Source organism: Protomyctophum parallelum (genome assembly GCF_964188405.1).
Source record: "Protomyctophum parallelum genome assembly, chromosome: 11".
Taxonomy (NCBI): Eukaryota; Metazoa; Chordata; class Actinopteri; order Myctophiformes; family Myctophidae; genus Protomyctophum; species Protomyctophum parallelum.
Genome location: NC_139707.1, coordinates 7,448,196 through 7,463,912, shown reverse-complemented (window position 1 = coordinate 7,463,912; position 15,717 = coordinate 7,448,196). Strand labels below are relative to the sequence as shown.

General features: G+C 42.5%; 2 protein-coding genes across 2 annotated transcripts; both read left to right on the top strand.

Moving 5' to 3' along the window:
• Positions 1–1,767: 1,767 nt before the first annotated feature.
• LOC310866506 (zona pellucida-like domain-containing protein 1) lies at positions 1,768–2,928 on the top strand (the record flags this gene model as incomplete). Its single annotated transcript, XM_083776140.1, has 1 exon — positions 1,768–2,928. The coding sequence occupies one exon, from the start codon at positions 1,768–1,770 to the stop codon at positions 2,926–2,928; it is 1,161 nt and encodes a 386-aa protein (XP_083632266.1).
• A 10,857-nt stretch (positions 2,929–13,785) lies between these two features.
• On the top strand, positions 13,786–14,946 carry LOC310866505 (zona pellucida-like domain-containing protein 1; the record flags this gene model as incomplete). Its single annotated transcript, XM_083776139.1, has 1 exon — positions 13,786–14,946. One exon carries the CDS (start codon positions 13,786–13,788, stop codon positions 14,944–14,946), a length of 1,161 nt encoding a protein of 386 aa, XP_083632265.1.
• Between the last annotated feature and the right edge of the window lie 771 nt (positions 14,947–15,717).

The window sequence follows — 15,717 nt, the reverse complement described above, 5'->3', positions numbered from 1 at the left end:
GTCTCAAAATGAGGGGCCCACAGCCCCTAAGGGTTAGAGGAGTGCCCTTGTTGCCGTGCGCGTGCGTGTGCGCGCTTGTGTGTGTGTGCGCGTGCGCGTGTGTGTGTTTCTATGTGCAGGGCGTTGCTGAAAATGAGCACCTGTGCTCAGCTTCTTCCCTGGTTAAATAAAGAAGTAAAAAAAAAGAGTAGGAAAACATTGCGCCATTTTTTCATGATTATTAGTGAGGACCTATTATATGAAGATGGGTTGAAAAGTGGTAAAGTGATCCTTTAAGTGCTTCAACACAAGGTGTTGTGAGCTTGTAGCGGCTTTGTTCGCGTTTAAGAATCTTCCCTCATGCTTTTGTCCCATGTCACTCTCTGTGACATAAAGCAGAGGCACTCAATTGGGGTCAAATTCACTTACAGTATGCATATGAAAATGATATGCATATTTTCTCCACTTCTTGTATTTTTTATTATTGCAGATCCATCTCACTTTAGATCGCAATCAGGGGTCAAGTTTTTTTTAATGCATATATTTTCTCCTCTTCTGAATGTTTTTTTTAATTGCATTTCATTTCATCTCATTTTGAGATCTCAATCCATGCCCATCAATCTACAATACATGTTGCATGTGATACATGTTATAGACACACACAATTCTTTCAAACTTTACGTCCAGATTTTGGGCATTATAGGACCATAGTTATTTTGTGCGTTGTGAGCTTGTATGTTGCTTTATATATAGCTAAGATCTAAAATGACACATGCTTTCCAAGTCTAAATGTGTCAGTAGGCTATGAGTGGTTCTAGACAGTGTTGATTTTGTCGACTAAAACTGACAAAAATAATTAAAAGCAGCCTTTCTAGGTTGTTGAAAGGTATATGGACCAACATACATTGCATGACAACATGACACTAGCATGTACCTCCCAAAGTGACACTAAATACAGTACCAGGACCATATAACCCACTCCGACTGCCTCTCATGTCCGGTTAATTATACCTGTACATTCTGTACACGACTGAAGATTCACCTCTTCAGACTCCCTCCGCCTTATAGCCCCTAGCACTTGCCATACAGTAGCACCTACCCTAATAGCCTTGATCTTGGGCTTATGTAAATGATAAAATGTAATTTAGATAGCATGTTATGTATTGTCGACATTATGTCAGGTCATTGATGACCTGTGTATAGTTTACTTCGGCTGATTTCAACAACACAGTATGTAGGCTAGTGTAGAGGGGGCCGGTATACATTATATACAGTAATATAAGGTGGGATTGTGCGTGTGAGTTACTGTGGATGAAAGCGAGAGAGAGACAGAGGGGGAAGGGGGGATGACCAGCAGTGGCGACGGGTCCATCTACACCAGTGGGTCGCGGACAATTATTTTGGGTCCTTTTATTTTTGGTTTCCTACATTTTGTTTTTAATTATTATTTCAAAACTGTTGAATCACCACAAAACATTTTCATGAATTAAAGCCAAAATTCAATGATTAAAAAAAAATGAAATCAAAGGCGGGAAGCTTGTAGATCTGCTATTTTTACTTGTTTGAGTCCCGGGCAGAAACGTCTAATTTCAAAACGTCTAATTTAAAATAATGCTTTGGATTTGCCCCTGTTGCCCCCAGGGTATGATCCCACGCTGCTGCCCTTCTCCTTAAACAATGCAATTGTTAGCATATAGCAGGGTGCTTTGACCTTGTTTTTAGCCAATCGCAGTGAAAGAGACATACTATAAAAGAGACGCAGGAGCTGAACACTGTCATATAGCCAAGATGCATTTTCACGTTCTTCTAATCGTCGCCACCATCATAGGCAGAAGTAGTCAGCTGACGCTGAGTGACTGTGGTACAATAGGACAAGCGAGGCGTCCAGAATTCAGTGACATCGAGGTGACATGTGGCACCAACTCCATCAGTCTGGCAATCCAAGCTTGCCCTATCGTCTACACCGGCTACAACGAAACGCTGATGATCGTGAACCATAAGTCGGACCCAGACTGCAAGGGAACCCTGGATTTGTCTGCAAATCCACCCGTGGTGCGTTTCAACTTCCCCTTGAACAAGACCCATGCCTGTGGAAGTGTCTTCAGGACCACCAGCGCTGCCGGCACAGGAGTGTTCTCAGACTTCTCCAACATCCAGACAGTCAACGTCAGTGGCATTGTGCGAGCCTCCGATCCCACCACAGGGACAATCACCTACAATGCTGAGATGAAGTACTATTACTCCTGCGCCTACCCCTTAGAGTACCTGATCAACAACACCCAGATGGATGTGTCAGCCTCCTCTATTGCATTGAAGGACAACAATGGCAGCTTCATCAGCACCCTGCGCCTGGAGCTGTTCAGCGATAGTACCTACACAACGCCCCTGGTGATGCCACAGAATGGAATCGAGCTGAGGACCGACATCTTCGTAGAGGTGAAAGCCACCAACTTGACAGGGCAGTACAACGTGCTTCTGGACCGGTGCTACGCCTCAATCTCCCCACTTCCTAGCAACTCCAGCTTCTTCAACCTGTTTGTACCCTGCGACGTTGACCAGCTCACCACCATGAACCAGAACGGCATCAGCCAGAGTGCCCGCTTCTCCTTCCCGGCTTTCCGCTTCATGGAGCAGCGGAACGAGACCGTCTCCACCTACTACCTGCACTGCATCACGCGCCTGTGCGAGGTCTCCACCTGCAGCGGCTTCATGAACTGCAACAACAGGAAAAGGAGAAGCACGGACGATGAGCCATCCGACCTCTCCCAACTCCACACCATCACCTCCCCGGAGATCGTCACCCAAGACGATGTCATCACTGGCCAGACCACCAAAACACACGATGTGAATTCTTCCGACGGGCTTCGTGCGGCTGTAGGTGTTTTGGCCTTCGTGTGCATTGTTGCCCTCTGCATCGCTGCCGTCTTTTACAAGAAGCTCAGGAGGTGAAAACAAACCTTCTAAAGCTGCAGGCGGGATAATGGGGCATCAGGCTATAGTCTTTTGAGGTGTACCATATCCGCCAGCTTGTCTAACTTTTCTGGTGGAGGACAGTGCTTGGTTCATCTCACAATATTTACTTGCCCTTCATAGGTTAAAAAGTGTAGGACTATTTTAATTTTAGATGAAGAAGGAATGTGTTTGAAATGTGTATATAGTATATGTATATAGCAACATTTTGAAAATAAAAATAAAATATATAAAAGAAAAGGTTCATAAACACAGTTTTAATAAGTGTATGGAATGTTTTGAAAGGGAAGTCAATGTACCTTCCAAAGTATTACCATTTAATTTATTGAATATATTGAATTAATCTTCTTTGCTTATACTTTGTGTACTTTAAAGTACACTTTAAAGAAAATTTATTCTTGAGTCATCTTGACTCGTTTCTATCTCATTTCTTTTTCACCCATTGAGGTATGCTTGGAGTACAATAAATTCACTGCCTACAATGTTGCTACTAGCTGTTGTGTGTGTAGTTGACAACAATAAAGAACTTGAACGTAAAGCTCTTTGTATTTGTGAATTTGAATGATATTTTTGTTGAAACTCTGTAGCCCAGCCAAACGTCTGCATTTAATGTGTAACCCATGAAGACCCTGAGGACAATTAAAAAAATGTCTACGAAACTAACAGTTTTCTGAAAAACGTAATGTGTATATATGTCAGTGGTTTTCTATGTCAGTGCTTTTCAAACACCAAGCACACCCAACATTATATGGATTTGGCTGCAAACAATATTTTGTAAAATCTTAAAAGTCTTATGATATTTAGTCAACTAAAACTAGACTTAACACTAAAACATTCCAGATCACTAAAATGTGACTATAAAACTAAATGAAAACTGAGAGCTGGTCGAGCCTTTCCAGGTTGTTGAAAGGTATAGAGGGTACAGTATGCACGTGACGTGACATCATCATCATATCCGGAAGATATGCGGGAATGTGGCAAAAAAAACGACTTTCTTGACGGCCATTGACAGCACATGCATCCAAACAGAAAAGTCATGTCTGATTGTATTAAACTCACTCTTTTCCACTCACTTTGCCACTCTATTTGCCATTGACTTCATGCATGCGCATACCCTCTATAGACTGGTGGAATGAATGGGTTAATAATACAGTACTAGAGCGATGCCCGTTGGACACTGGCCTACTTGGAACGATGCAAGTTGGAAATGCATGCCCCCCCCACCCAGTTATTATGTCTGTGTATGCCTTGTATGCCCATATATGGAGTTCTTTGTCAGGCATGTCCAAATTATGGACACTCTATGCAGATGTCAGAAGAACAGCATTGTGATGTCAGAACAGGCCAGCTCCATATATGGAGATCTATAGGGGTGATCAGGTGTGATCAATTGGCTATAATTATGGCCCGGTCCCAGAGCCTGGGCAGGGGCCTTTTATCGCGGCTCTGGACAACTGTGGGTCCGACCGACTTAAGGCCGGGTACTCCCTTTGGTGGTGTAATGCGTTTGTCGAATTTGAAGTCAGTGGGGCGAACGGTTCTCGAGTTACGTGGATTACAGACATACAGAGACATGGTACATTGATAGATAGATAGATAGATAGATAGATAGATAGATAGATATATGCTGTAGAGTGGACAAGAGATCACACGTTGACTTAATGTGAACCAATTGGTTCTCAAAGTGGGGTCCGGGGACAGCAACATTAGTTTGTACAGCATCGCAGTCGCTTTAAGCACTTTATCGATTTATATGTTGGCTATGCAAAAAATAGCAGATATACAAGCTCACTTTGTGCCACACTGTGAGGTTCTGAGCCACACTTCGAGCTTTGTACATCTGCTATTTTTCTCAACGTTTTTGAAAAATCTTGATAGTGTCAACAACACTTCTCTTCTCCTCTTGGGTTGGGTCCCTACAGTATATCATAAAACATGTTCAGGCTGGTGGTCCGTGGCCAAATACACATCAATGTTGGGCTCCTTAAGCTTGGCACAGAACAGTATGAGAACCGTCGTTGATGTAAACTATACATATTCTCCCAAGCAGGCACAGCACACACATACAGGCACATGTTTCCGAAGCACATGCCGTGTGCACGTACATGCACGCATGTGAAAGAACATACATACACACACCCACCCACACACACACACGCACTCGCACAGTGTGTGCACAGTCAATTTTGCACGTTCTCAGGAACACACACACACACACACGCTCGCTCACACACACACAAACTTGAGAAGTCTGATAGGCGGGTAGCCTGTGAACAGCGCCAGGCCACATGATGTCGGGGGGAGATTTGAGAAGGCTTATCTAAGGATAGATAGAGGAGCGGGCCACAGCTGTGCTGAGATGATTTATATGGCCAGGAGCCCCACACACATGCTCTCTCACTCACACTGTTTTCATGCCCGCATACACAGACACGCAAGTGCAGTGACATGTACGGTGCCTGCACCACACACAAGACACGTACTGTACGCGCGCGCACACACACACACACACACACACACACACACACACACACACACATACACACACACACACTTTAGAATTACATGGGACACAAATACGAATGCTGTAAAATCGATTTACACATTTGTCTGTGACGGAATCTGAGTGGTGTGAGTACATTATTGCTTTTGTGTTAGTCACAGTACTGCATGAGAGGCATTTGCTGTACAGTATCTATCTCTCTCTCTCTCTCTCTCTCTCTCAATAAAAAAAAACAGCTGAGAATACCACAGCGCAATTCTTGCCTTTTTTTGTTCGTAAACCTCTTAAGATAGCTCTCTTTATACAATAATAGTTGTATTCTTGTCTGCGTCCAGTGTCTTTAATTGGTAGGGGTGGCACCCAGTAGGGTGGTCGGTAGGTTATCGCGTTGTGAGCGTGTCGATCTGCTATTTTAAACGATAGCTGCTGGGGTTTAAATAGGCTACCGTAATCTTAGAAAGATTAAAGGTAGAGGACCACAGGTCAACAACAGCTTTTATCGTACTGAAATCTGGCATGTGCTATAATATAGCCCAATAAAATGACCCCACCCGTTGTCCACCCACCCATTAGAAAGCTCATGGCTATGTGTCTGTGAGCAATTAACTGCATGTCCATTTGGCAAAACGTCCTATGCGGAGCTATTTGCTCTGTGGCGAGACGCAAAGGTGTCTGTCTGGCTGAGAGGGGCTGCCTGCGGTTCGCGGATAGCTAGACCTCTGCGGAAAGACTGTCAACGCACAAGGATCTGTCACTGCGGCCACGCAACACCTTCACACCAAGTCCTAGGCTCTCTCTCTCTCTCTCTCTCTCTCTCTCTCGGTGTGATTCTGTGGGGCCTCTCAGCAGCTCGCTGGCTGTAGAAGGCTGCTCGGTGTACGTAGAGAGGCGCACGCGGAGTCATTCATGACTTCTTTGTTTTAAGTTCAACCCATTCAAACCGGGAGAGAATCTATTCTGTGAGTTCATTTAGATTTTAGCTACAGTACGTCGTCGTAGGAAAACCTCATTGTGTCTAAAACTGTTACTTTTCAGGATTCACGTTCAAAAGTAGAAATAGTAGCAGATCAACAAGCTTGTGGAGCTTGTGGATCTGCTACTTTTGGACGATGCTGAAGTACAGTGGCTTTCAACCAGTGGCCCGGGGACCACCAGTGGCCCGGGGACCACCAGTGGCCCAGGGACCACCAGTGGTCCTTGGAAAGTTGGTAACCAACATGGACCCTTATAGATCTTTGACTCGTCTTGAGCGTCTAAAAAGAACTCTCAAGAGTTAAACATCTATGTTACCTAATTACAAAGAAGTCTATACACAGTTAGATAATGTAAAATCATTGTTATTTTGATCAACGTTTGCCTGTTATCTCTCCTAATGGTACCAACATCAATTCAGCATGGAATTGTGGGCACAATTCTTTAGTTTTGGGGTCTGAGAGGCTAAATATCATGGTGGTCCGTGGTTCAAATGCCGAATAAATAATGAACCCTCTAACACCCGCATTCATTTCTACTTGCAAAAAATAGATTTCAACCTTACTACTACTTTGTACTACTAGGACTGACACTAAAACATATGTTAAAAAAAAAAAAAAAAAAAAAGTTTGATGGAAAATTTATAATAATTATATAATAAATTAATAATTTACATTTGGGGGATATCTTTCACAATAATGAATAAAACATGTTCTAGACATTCTAATGATCACAAAAAAACATAATTATATTACAATTATTGTACCTACTTTTATTAGGGTAAAGGTCAAAAGTCTAAAGGTCATTACACACTGGCGAATTAGCGACGCGATGCGAATAAGCGATCTGAAAATGCTAAATATTGCATGTTGCAGTTCGCCTGCGAATCTCTGCAAAATACGACACCAGAGCGAACAAATAAAAGCGAAAACGGTCGCATTTTCGCACATTCGCACATTCGCCACTGATGTGGAAGCTTGCATGGACTTCAATTGTTTTTTTTTAAATGCGAATTATTCGCACGAATATATCGCGTCGCTAATTCGCCAGTGTGTAATGACCTTTAGGTTAAAAAAAAATTCAAAATCGCACAGAGTCCAGACATTTTTTATTTGTGTGAATTTCAGCCTCTGTGGGGGGTATTTATATGCAAATATCATGACCAATGGCATTGAAATGGCATTGCAATGAACATCACTGATGACGTTTAGGTGAAAAAAGAACAGAAAAAAAAAAAAAGTAGTAATTAAATTAAATAAAATTGTTGCTAAAAAGCAACGCTGGGTCTTAGAGGGTTAATATGAAGACTGGTGAAAACCACTGCTTTAGTATGATCGACTAGTGCATTAATTAAAAAAAAAAAACACACACACACACACAAAAAGTTAAATTAAGGTGATTAGAGGTTTCTGCTCGACAACAAAGCCTATACTGTATATATAGCAAGCAACATACTGTAAGGTTTCAACACACTGTAGGTTTCTCAGAAAACTGATTTAACCCATTCTGACCGGGCACCCATTTTGGTGTTGGCATCATGCTATGCTTTAGCTATTGAAAATAGCAGATCTACAAGCTCATATCGCGCCACCGAGTGGCGCGATACGAGCTTGTAGGTCTGCTATTTTTGAAAAAAATCGAAGAACGACTGACATTTTTAGAATCTGATCTCAGGTCAGAATGGGTTCGTCAGACCAGCGTGTGTCCAGTGGAAACCTCGTATGAATCTGATCTCGGGTCAGAATGGGTTAAAAGAAATGTTTTAGACTGGGCCTCATTGGGTCTTATTGGGTTACTAATCCCTCCACTATACGTACAGTATACCTTTGTCTTTCTGTGAGTCATAATGACCCGTCCCACGCTGCACACAAGGACACGTGTCATGTACTGTACTGTATGCGTAAATGTACAATGACAAATACTCCTATAAGACAACAAAAAGTAGTTCTGCACAGTTCTCACTCAAATGTGAATTCCCATTTTTTTTATTGTGTTCATAGTCTATAGTTGCTGAACATTACTACATAAAAAATGCTCCACCTGGAGCCAACGAATGTGGCTTGTAACGTAGGTTGCATTTTATGTAATAATAAACTTTATTTGTATAGCACCTTTCATACATAAATGCAGCTCAAAGTGCTTCACAGGGCAGGACACAAAAATAAAATACAATAAAACACAAGTAGTTAAAATGATAAAACAATGGCAAAGAACAAAATTGAATGTAGACATATAGCACTATTATAGTATATATGCATAGTTCATTTATAAATATTCCAGTGTTAGGTTCTTAGCTTATTATGTATGATTCATGATGACTATTTTTCTATATTTGATGTATGTTTTTTGTTCTTGCTTACTGTAAATCGCTCTTATTTTTTTGCAGCACTAACTGAAAACAAATCAACAATAACTGATTTGACAAAAAGAGAGGGGGATAATGAGGGACCCCTGGGGGACTCCGTCCAACTAATTGTATAATATTGGGTTTAAGTGGTTAAAGGACAACTTTAGTTTTTTTCAACCAAGGTTCATGTTTTAGGTTGTTATGAGAGAAAGTAAAAGATGAGTGTTAATTTATTTCCATTTGCTGCTTTCTTTCATTTTAGGGATGTTAGCTGTTTTTGATAGGGGGCGGGGGCATTCGAGCATGGGGCTAAATATGTATTTCTTTACAAAATGTTATAGTGATTTATTATTTTATTATTTACTGTAGTCCTACTAGACCCCAAGAAATTACATCTGGCCACAGAAGATCACAGGATCTACTGAATGTGAAGGTAGCCTACTGGGGGGAAGCCACACTGTGTCATAGGCTCAATATGTCACTTTGACACATTCAATAGATCCCGTGATATTTTGTAGCCAAATGTAATTTATTGGGGTCTAGTAGGACTATAGTAAAGAATAAAAAAAGAAATCGCTATAAAATGTTGTAAAGAAATACATATTTAGCCCCATGCTCGAATGCCCCCGCCCCCCTGTCAAAAACTGCTAAAAACGAAAGAAAGCAGCAAATGAAAATAGAAATACACTCACCTTTTACTTTCTCTAATAACAACCTAAAACATGAACCGTGGTTGAAAAAAACTAAAGTTGTCCTTTAATAAGGCCACTGCTTCAGTGTGTGTGCTTACTGCTTCAGCGAGCTCTCAGTGACCCCTTTTTTTCCTCTTTCAGTCTTGCACTATAATCTCATTGTTCCCATAGTATAATATAATATGTCTTTCATGTTCCACCTGTGTTTTTCCACATACTGTACACGTTCCACATGACGCAGACGTGTCACCATGCACCCCGTGACCCTCCATCTCTTCACGGCTACACCCAGCGCTGGTTAAAGACAATTAAGTACTCACATTTGTTTTACTTAAGGAAAAGTAGCAATGCTACTCTTACAAGTAAAAAAAATATTATTGAGTACAAAAGTATTGGCATAAAAGTACTACTTAAAGGAGAGTGTCATGCTAGAAGGCTCTCTTACCTTTCGTTGTTAGGTCCGCACCAAAGTGGTCCAGGTGTTATTTTGTGCAAAAACGCATTATTGGCTATTTCCCCTACCCCACCATAAGCCCTCAATGGGGTTTTAGTGCTAATTCGCTCATTTCCATCGCTCGAAAATCGTCACACTTTACTCCATAGTAAAGTAACGCCGTTGCTGTGTTCCAGCCGTAAAACGTAAAGGCTCATCTATCGCGAGACTTCGCAAGACTTTGCGAGCTCCATGCAAGTGGATGGAGCTCACGGATGTTTAACCTAAATCCTTTTCAACCAGTTGACCTGCAGAGTCACCTGCTTCTCAATACTTCAACCAGTTGACCTGCAGAGTCACCTGCTTCTCAATACTAGATCCACTCCTTTTTTCCCCTCTCTTTGCCGAAAATACAGACTACAGGGTTTGCAAGTAATGCATTGTGAGCCTGTAGTTTAGTAGATCTATACAACTTTCAAGTGTTTAACATGGGAAAAAATAACACAAATAAAACAACTACATTGTAAAACATGAATTAGAATGTGGCTTGCATGGGTAATGTGAAGCCAACATCAATTAGGCGGAAGGGTTTGTGTTACACGGGAGAGGAGGAGAACCTTTATGACAGTTGCTTCTTCCTGAAGGTATACGAGAGTGGCAGGCTGCCAGACGGGTCATGTCGGACGTGACCGACTGGATCACCATGCTCTCTCTCTGTGTGGCATGTTCTCCTGACGGCTGTAAAGGTGAGCGTCGGAGTTAAACATAGCCCTCCTCGGTCCCCACAGGCCGCCACCCCAACGGGGCATCGGTGAGAGAGGGCGGCAGTTGGCTCGGGGGTTTGGGTTACGGGGGGCTTAAAGTGTAAGTTAATAGAAAGTGTACAGTGGCACACGGGGAGTCTGACGTGCTGAACATTTTCTATTTTCACTCCTCATGTCCCTTTCCCCTCTGGAGCAGAAAAGGGCCCTTTGCCTCCCCTCTGATGCGCTTAGCAGATGCACGCGCATTATTGCGGAGCAGGGAATTGAACATTCTCCATATACTGCGCTATAAATATCCCACTGACGTTTATTGTACTCGCAAGGGTTCAGGTGCTAAAACACTTGGACCCGAGTCAACTCAATCCACCTTTTCTGTCTTTCGTGGCGGTACAGTAGTGTGGCTGAAGAGTTTGTTTCTTGTTTTATAGGAGAAGTGTCGAGGGTGTCGCGCGGTGTGAAGACACGTATACTGTAATACCAAGCAGGTATATGAGGAATTTCATAGGGCCGATGGCCAAAGGCTAATACTGTACTTATCAGGCTGGGCGAGTGCAGATTTCACTTCAGTACTACAGTACCAGACAGTGTTTCAATTAGGAATGTACTGAGAATACAGAAAAAGACAAGAAAAGAAAATAGGATTCGGATTTGGTGTAGATAAAATACTGATACTGTTGGTCTGAAAGGGACTGAAAGTATGAGTAAGGTTCATAGTTTGTAGTGAACCACATATTAACACTCTGAGTTTATCTGTGAACTGCCAATTCATATAGACAATATTAAAGCACAAAATGTTTAATTTGTTTAATTGTTAAGTTTGTAACAATCACAAATCAGTTTGTGATTGTTCTGTACAAAAGGCCACCCAGCTTTCTAACTTGTTCCATTAACATGGTTGTATTTAACTTTCAATGACTTTGCATTTCACCGCCCCAGGGGATAAATGTTTATTTGACAGTTCTTCAACTTGGAACGCAACATTTTGAGTTTAACTAATTTGTTTTTCGAAATCCATGTCGTACACCGTATCTCCAGTAGATAAAGAGTGCTGGGTTGCGCCACCGAAAATAGCTGATCTACAAGCTCTCAACGCGCCACACTGCGACGCACTGAGAGCTTGTAGATCTGCTGTTTTCGCTATTTTGGTCCAAAAGTGCCCTATGGTGGATTTCAGCCTGTTTATTGCACCAACCCGACTATCGACACCTGCTTTCTTGCTCCAGTTTGACATACAATCAGTGCACTGGAACCCTCAGCATGTGAGTTTGGTGTGAATATTAATTAAATGACAACTTTTTTCCTGTTTTATGTTTTAGGTTAAGGTTAAGCAAAAGATGAGTTTTCTTTCATTTGCTGCTTTCTTTCGTTTTAGCGATTTCAGCTGTGGGGCATTTGAACATGGGGCTAAATATGTATGGCAGCCCCCTATAGTATCCCCCTTCACGCCAGTAGATCCCGTGAGCTTTTGTGGCCAGATGTAATTTCCTGGGGTCTAGTAGGACTATAGTAAATTATAATAAAGAAAACACAGAGAAATTTGGTTAAAGAATGTTCGAATGCCCCCGCCCCCCTGTCAACAACAGCTAAAATCGCTAAAACGAAAGAAAGCAGCAATAATCTTTTACTTTAATCTTCGTTTACTCATTCCAATCTGGCCTCATGGTTTGCACAATTGTACATGATATTTTAAATTAACATCCCGATTGATTTACCCGATGATCAACTGTGTCAGTGCGAATGCACTGGCCAATAGAAAAAATCTGTTTTGATTGGAATGTCAAAGAGGAATGAAAATTGCCTCTACACACCATGACAACAGCGTTAAGTGTTCTGCATTCTGCATAAGCACAAAGAGAAGTGGAATAGTATAATTGGCCAATTGCCTTAACTGCATGAACCCTAGTGTCCCCAGGGCGAACATTATATTCTGCGAAAATGGCTGATCTACAGTACGAGCTCACCACACATCACAACGGGTTGTGAGCTTGTAGATCGGCAAATAGTTTGTGTAAATGGAGATACTATAGTGAACCTATAGTACAGTATAAGTATTAGAGCAGTGGTCTTCAACGTTTTTCAGCCCAAGGACCCCCTATCTGAGAGATGAAGAACTCCCACTATATAATTATACTTCAGATTTACCTTCATATACTGTAGATCTCATAGATGTTAGACAGCACTATTTGTATTCTCAGTTTAACCACCATTCCTATTTAACACACTTGACCCTTAGCTTAACGCCTTGCGCAAGGCATTGTGAGCTTGTAGATCGGCTATAGGGATGCCTAGAGTTCAAGTGGTTAAATCATATCACACCCCGTAGTAACTCAGAGAACCCCCTAGGGGTCCCGGACCCCCCTGTTGACGAGCCCTGGAGGACCCTGGTCAACTAAGTGTGGGGTTTGAGGCTCTGTTAAGAGACTGAGGTTAGAGTTTCAAGAATTGCATCCAAGTAATTCAGAATACCTCGTTCTGAATTTGGATTCCTATGCGCTCTACTCTCTGTACTATAATGTCTTTTAAGGAGTTTCGTAACCATTTCATGTCCTAATGCCAAACACGTTTTAATTTTCACATGGAGTTAGTTTTAGTTCGTGTCCCTTCTCTTCTGAGTAGTGTTGAATGGGGAAAATGGAAAAACACTAAAGTGAAAAAAAAGTGAAACTATAGATCATCAATGTCAGTGGGTCAGTGTCCGCTACAGATGATACTTACTGGGTCATTTCTGATTGTTCTCTATCCGGAGGATTTGTATGGGATCTTCTGTACTTACAGCAGATATGGGTTACTGTACTTTATGTTAAGTTACTTGACTGTGACCCAGCACCAGGTCAGATATCTTTATTTTGTTACAGTTTCTGAAGACAATAATGCTTCAGATTTCAGGTTGTTGCCCCCAGGGTATGATTCACAGCTGCCGCCCTTCTCCTTAAAATACAATGCAATTGTTAGCATATAGCTGGGTGCTTTGACCTTGTTTTTAGCCAATCGCAGTGAAAGATACATACTATAAAAGAGTCCTGAACAGCCATCACCAGCATCAACCTGCGTTGGCCGTCAGAGCTGACTTAACAAGGTATCCAGAGATTCCAGACGCAGGAGCTGAAAACTGTCATATAGCCAAGATGCATTTTCACGTTCTTCTAATCGTCGCCACCATCATTGGCAGAAGTAGTCAACTGTCACTCAGTGACTGTTCAGATATAGGAGAAGCGAGGCGTCCAGAATACACTGACATCGCAGTGACATGTGGCACCAACTCCATCAGTCTGGCAATCCAAGCCTGCCCTATCGTCTACACCGGCTACAACGAAACGCTGATGATCGTGAACCATATGTCGGACCCAGCCTGCAAGGGAACCCTGGATTTGTCTGCAAATCCACCCGTGGTGCGTTTCACCTTCCCCTTGAACAATACCCATGCCTGTGGAAGTGGCTTCAGGACCACCAGCGCTGCCGGCACAGGAGTGTTCTCAGACTTCTCCAACATCCAGACAGTCAACGTCAGTGGCGTTGTGCGATCCTCCGATCCCACCACAGGGACAATCACCTACAATGCTGAGATGAAGTACTATTACTCCTGCGCCTACCCCTTAGAGTACCTGATCAACAACACCCAGATTGATGTGTCAGCCTCCTCTATTGCATTGAAGGACAACAATGGCAGCTTCATCAGCACCCTGCGCCTGGAGCTGTTCAGCGATAGTGCCTACACAACGCCCCTGGTGATGCCACAGAATGGAATCGAGCTGAGGACCGACATCTTCGTAGAGGTGAAGGCCACCAACTTGACAACCCAGTACAACGTGCTTCTGGACCGGTGCTACGCCTCAATCTCCCCACTTCCTAGCAACTCCAGCATCTTCAACCTGTTTGTACCCTGCACGGTTGACCAGTTCACCAGCATGATCCAGAACGGAATGAGCCAGAGCGCCCGCTTCTCCTTCCCGGCTTTCCGCTTCATGGAGCAGCGGAACGAGACCGTCTCCACCTACTACCTGCACTGCATCACGCGCCTGTGCGAGGTCTCCACCTGCAGCGGCTTCATGAACTGCAACAACAGGAAAAGGAGAAGCACGGACGATGAGCCAGCCGACCTCTCCCAACTCCACACCATCACCTCCCCGGAGATCGTCACCCAAGACGATGTCATTACTGGCCAGACCACCAAAACACACAATGCGAGTTCTTCCGCCGGGCTTGGTGCGGCTGTAGGTGTTTTAGCCTTCGTGTGCATTGTTGCCCTCTGCATCGCTGCCGTCTTTTACAAGAAGCTCAGGATGTGAAAACAAACCTCGGGCTGCAGGCGGGATAATGGGGCATCAGGCTATAGGCTAAATACTGTCTTTTGAGGTGTACCATATCCGCCAGCATGTCTAACTTTTCTGGTGGAGGACAGTGCTTGGTTCATCTCACTTGTTGTTTGTTGGGGGAGATATTTGCTTGCCCTTCATCATAGATGAAGAAGGAATGTGATTGAAATGTGTATATACAGTAGATGTCGATGTGTTTAATTGCCAAATTTGGAAATGCACAAAAGCTTGAAAGTGTTAATGCATGTAAGCGCTTCATAAGCTTTTACTTAATGGTAGTTAAGCATATATTGAAAAAATAGGTTCATAGACACAGTTTTAAAATGTGAAAGTGTATGGAATGTTTTGAAAGGGAAGTCAATGTACCTTCCAAAGTGTTACTGTTTAATGTATTGAATTTATTTAATTCATCATCTTTGTTTGAAAAAGTAAACCCTGGCAAATAAAGGCATTTAGTTTGCACTTTATATTACTGGAAGTGTATGTGATACCTGTGTAATTACTATTATTATTACTATTAATCAGTATTTATTACTATTAATCAGTAATAAGATGTGTGCAATTGCCGTACATCTGATGTACAGTAAGGTTACTGCCCCAGAAATGTACTTCAAAGTGTAACATTTATTCTTGAGTCATCTTGACTCGTTTCTATCTCATTTCTTTTTCACCCATTGAGGTATGCTTGGAGTACAATAATTTCACTGCCTGCAATGTTGCTACTAGCTGTTGTGTGTGTAGTTG